Below are 3,981 nucleotides of genomic sequence, written 5' to 3'. Positions count from 1 at the left end.
ATTTTCCAAAACTGAGACCACCATAGGAGAAGATATTTGGAAGAAAATATGTGGTATGAGCATTCTTATATTCATAATCATAAGGAAGACTCCAAAATCTCATAAATAGAAGCAAATGTATTCTGATATCTGCATCTGACACTGCAAAGATAATATTAAAAATAAATAAATCAGAAAATTGTTAATTATGAAATGGAACCTAAGCAAAAGATGTCATTCATCATGTCTCTGTTAGATGTTAAATAAATTATAATATTTTGCATTTATTAAGGAAAAGACACATAATAGACCGCCGACAGAAAGCAAGCCATATAGAACAACGCTTATTGCGAACATTACAAAACAAAAACAGAACACAGGATGATTGACAACAGATCGGTGGCAAGGGCAATTATTTAATGACTGCCAATTAAGCAAGCTAATGCCTTATTTGGTTGCCCTCCCAGCTTAAACAGGATGATTATTCTAGCGACAGCACTCCCTCCCAGAGAGGCGAAGTGTCAATTTCGGTTTGGACTTGCGCAACGCATCCTCTCCATGCCGCACGATACTGCCGACCAGCCGATGATATGGTTCTCCCAAGTGCTTCCCAATCAATCCTATCATAATGCCCAGCTTGGTTGATCTCCGCATAAGCCTGCAGTGTGCCATCCATCCACATAGATTAATATTATACTCTTAAACATGTTTGTATATATCTCAACGTGCATGCATGCATTCGGATAATATTATGTACCTGGTTGGTAAACCTAAGCGTATTCCAAGGATTGTCCCAAGCTACCAACCAGTCAGTGTCTTCGCCCTCTTTGTTTTTGCCACGATAAACGACGGCGCCCATCGAGCCGGAAGCCGCCGCTGTTCTTTTCACATGAAAAAAACAGGCCCACTGCCCATTTTCGATGATTTGTGGGTAGGGCAAGTAAATGCTCCCCCACCAATCATTGTCAGTGTGGTATGTCAGACGTTCACCGGTTCCATTGTAAAGCACGCAAAGTGTTGAGACTCCATTGCCCCATCGCCTCTTCACTTCCCTCACGTAGTCCACGGCGGCGGTGTAGTTACCACCTCGATCTTTCCACTGCATGGCCACCACTGATCTGTCCAAGCGTGCTCTGTTCGCATACTCCGGGATTCCCATCACAAAAGCCTGGTCAATTGCCGTCCCAAACAAGTTACTGCCTGACCTAGCTTCGGACAAAGTTAACTCCAAGGCTGCTTCGTCCAGCACATTATCTTCCTCAGACTCAGTAATCGGCTTCTCAGACGCCGTGTTATCTGCCTCCGTAATTGGCTTCCCAAACACGTTCTCCTCCGCCATTGTTGATGGATTGTGGGTGTATATTATGTAAGCTTTATTTGCTTTCTGCTGAAATATATGTACACTATCGTCCTATATATAAGGCTGGACGGTGTCCTTTCTTTCTCAAAATCCAATGATTCTATTCGGATAGACTTTGTCAGACCAATAATAATAAATTTATATTTTAATACTATTCAACATATGTTATCAATCTTTATATTTGTAATTTTTTATCGTTTTACTTAATGAGAAAATAAAAATAGTATTATTAATTATTCTTTAAGAAAATCATTTATTTAAAAAATGTTTTATTTTTTAATGTAAGTTGGTTTTAATTATTAAATCGACAAATGAGTAAAAGTATAAATCAATTTTTTAAAAATAGTTATTTATTGCATTTTGTAATTTTATATTTTGTATTATATTATAATAAATTTATATTTTAAAATTATTTTATTAATTTTCGAATTGTACTTTTCTTCATTAATACAATGGCACATTAGTACACACAATTTTTATGGAAAACATTTTTCTTTTGTTGTCTATTTTTGTGGAGGGGTTCTCCTGTAAATTAAATTTTTCCCAATTTTTTTTTGTGGCCACTCTTTTTTTTGTCCTTCTTAGTATTTTCTTTTTGTTCCTTTCATTTCATTTTATTATTATTTTTTTATATGTGAGAAAGAAAAGCTTAACTTGATAATTGATGTGTGTGAGATTATATTTTAAATTAATCCTATGACACACAAATACAATTGGACTTGTATCAACAAGTCCCATAGCAAGTAAGAGAAGGTTTACCATTGTACTTGTGGAGATACAAGTCTTCTTGGGTATCCACACAACTCTAGTTGTATCAATACAACTAAATAATTGTTTCAATACAACTGCCTTAAAATTCTTAAACAGTTTATTGTTTAACTTATGTCGATACAACTCAACAGTTATATTAATACAAGTTCCTCAAACTTGGTTAAAATGATTTTATGAAGATATTTTTTAAAAACTTTTTAAAAGTTTAAACTCATGAAAAATATTTTAACACATGCGGGATCATTTTATGAGTTTAAAATCACTTAAAAATAAATTTTTAAAACTTTATCATTCATTTTGCAAATTCAATTAAAGGAAAATTCTAAATTAATTTTGCTTTATCAAAACGTTTGAAAATAGAGGCTAACGAGCTATATATGGCATATATAAGGCTCAACAATGTTTTTTTTTAATTAATACAACAATTTGTATATACATTAATATATTTTACTATTAAAATGTTATATATATATTTCAACACCTATATTATTTAATTAAATTCTTAGTGATACCAACTCATATAATAAAATTACTAAAAATCGAAATTTGGTCATAATACATTTATCAAATAAGGGTAATTATCCATTTACTTTTAAGAAATTACTCACTCTTAAAGACCCAACCCACTAATATATATTTTTTCCTTTTATCTATAAATAACTACCATTTAAAATTTATCAATTATTTAATATAATTAATTAATTTATTTTTATTTAAAAATATAATATATTGAAGACTATTATTAAAATTATTGTTTCTGTAATAGGAATTTTAATATTAATAGTTTGTTATATCCAAGGTAGTCAGCATTAACTAGTGAATTTATCAATTTTGTTCTAATATTAGACATATTGGTATTAATGTGTTTTGTATAACATTTCGAGTTTATTGATATTTTTCATATATATTATATATACATGTAAATTTTTCCTAATTACATACACATAAATATATTTATGATTATATATTATTTTTAAAAATAATATTAAAAAAAGAATAATTTAGATAAAAAAATATTAAAAATTAGTTTATAATATAAAATGGTGTTCCAACCAATATTAACCAGTACACATTAGCACAAATTGAAATGAACCAAGGCATCTGATACTAGCTAGAATTTACATCAAAATAGAAATTAGAATTTATTGTTCTAGTTTATTATTAAAAGGATATTAGTATGAAATAAGCTTCCCTAGTTATATCTATGCTATATTTAATTTATAGATTAAATTAGTGTCACATATCAATGAGACATAAACTTAGTTGAAAAATAATTAAAAAAACTCTTTTATTATGAGTACAATATATAATATATTTAAAAATAATACAAAATATGATACAATAAGAAAATGGGAAGAAAAGAAAAGAAGACAAACCATCAATAATTAAATGCGACACGTTTATATTTTTGTATAAGTATAGATATTGGATAAGGTTACTTACACACCATCAATGCATTAGGTGGGGTCTTGTAATATTGATAATGTAATATATGGGACAGATTTTACGAATAAAGCTTGTGGGGTTGAAAAGAAAATTTTAATTATATTTGTTTTTTTATATATTATTTAAAATTATTCGTAAATTTTTTAATTTATAAATAAAATATATATATTTTTATGTACTCAAGCTCATATCCTTCCTCTTATATTGACAATAATATTCATATTAATCGAACTAAAACTCAATTAATTCAAAACATGTTTTTTACATGATTATAATTTATAAAAAATAAATATAAGAGTGCCGACGTCAAGAATTTTTTACTTAGTTAATATATTATTATATTTTTAATTTATTTATTAGATTTATCACAATTATAATAAGACTATAGTTTTATTGAAAGTTAGAAATAGTAGCTGATTTTCTCC

General features: G+C 28.7%; 1 protein-coding gene across 1 annotated transcript; it reads right to left on the bottom strand.

The window, feature by feature from the left end:
• Positions 1–243: 243 nt before the first annotated feature.
• LOC107914657 (23 kDa jasmonate-induced protein) lies at positions 244–1,479 on the bottom strand. The gene is made up of 2 exons (XM_016843633.2): positions 737–1,479; positions 244–637 (listed from the first exon to the last, which is right to left on the bottom strand). Exons 1-2 carry the CDS (start codon positions 1,316–1,318, stop codon positions 461–463), a joined length of 759 nt encoding a protein of 252 aa, XP_016699122.2. The 5' UTR covers positions 1,319–1,479; the 3' UTR covers positions 244–460.
• Positions 1,480–3,981: the final 2,502 nt, after the last annotated feature.

The sequence above is a fragment of the Gossypium hirsutum genome, chromosome A10 (genome assembly GCF_007990345.1).
Source record: "Gossypium hirsutum isolate 1008001.06 chromosome A10, Gossypium_hirsutum_v2.1, whole genome shotgun sequence".
In the NCBI taxonomy this organism is placed as follows: Eukaryota; Viridiplantae; Streptophyta; class Magnoliopsida; order Malvales; family Malvaceae; genus Gossypium; species Gossypium hirsutum.
This window is presented reverse-complemented; position numbering and strand designations above follow the sequence as displayed.

Coding starts and splice junctions, on each gene's coding strand:
- LOC107914657 (XM_016843633.2), bottom strand. CDS start 1,318: ATGGCGGAGGAGAACGTGTTTGGGAAGCCAATTACGGAGGCAGATAAC. Junction 638..736: donor CGCTTAGGTTTACCAACCAG/GTACATAATATT, acceptor GGCACACTGCAG/GCTTATGCGGAGATCAACCA.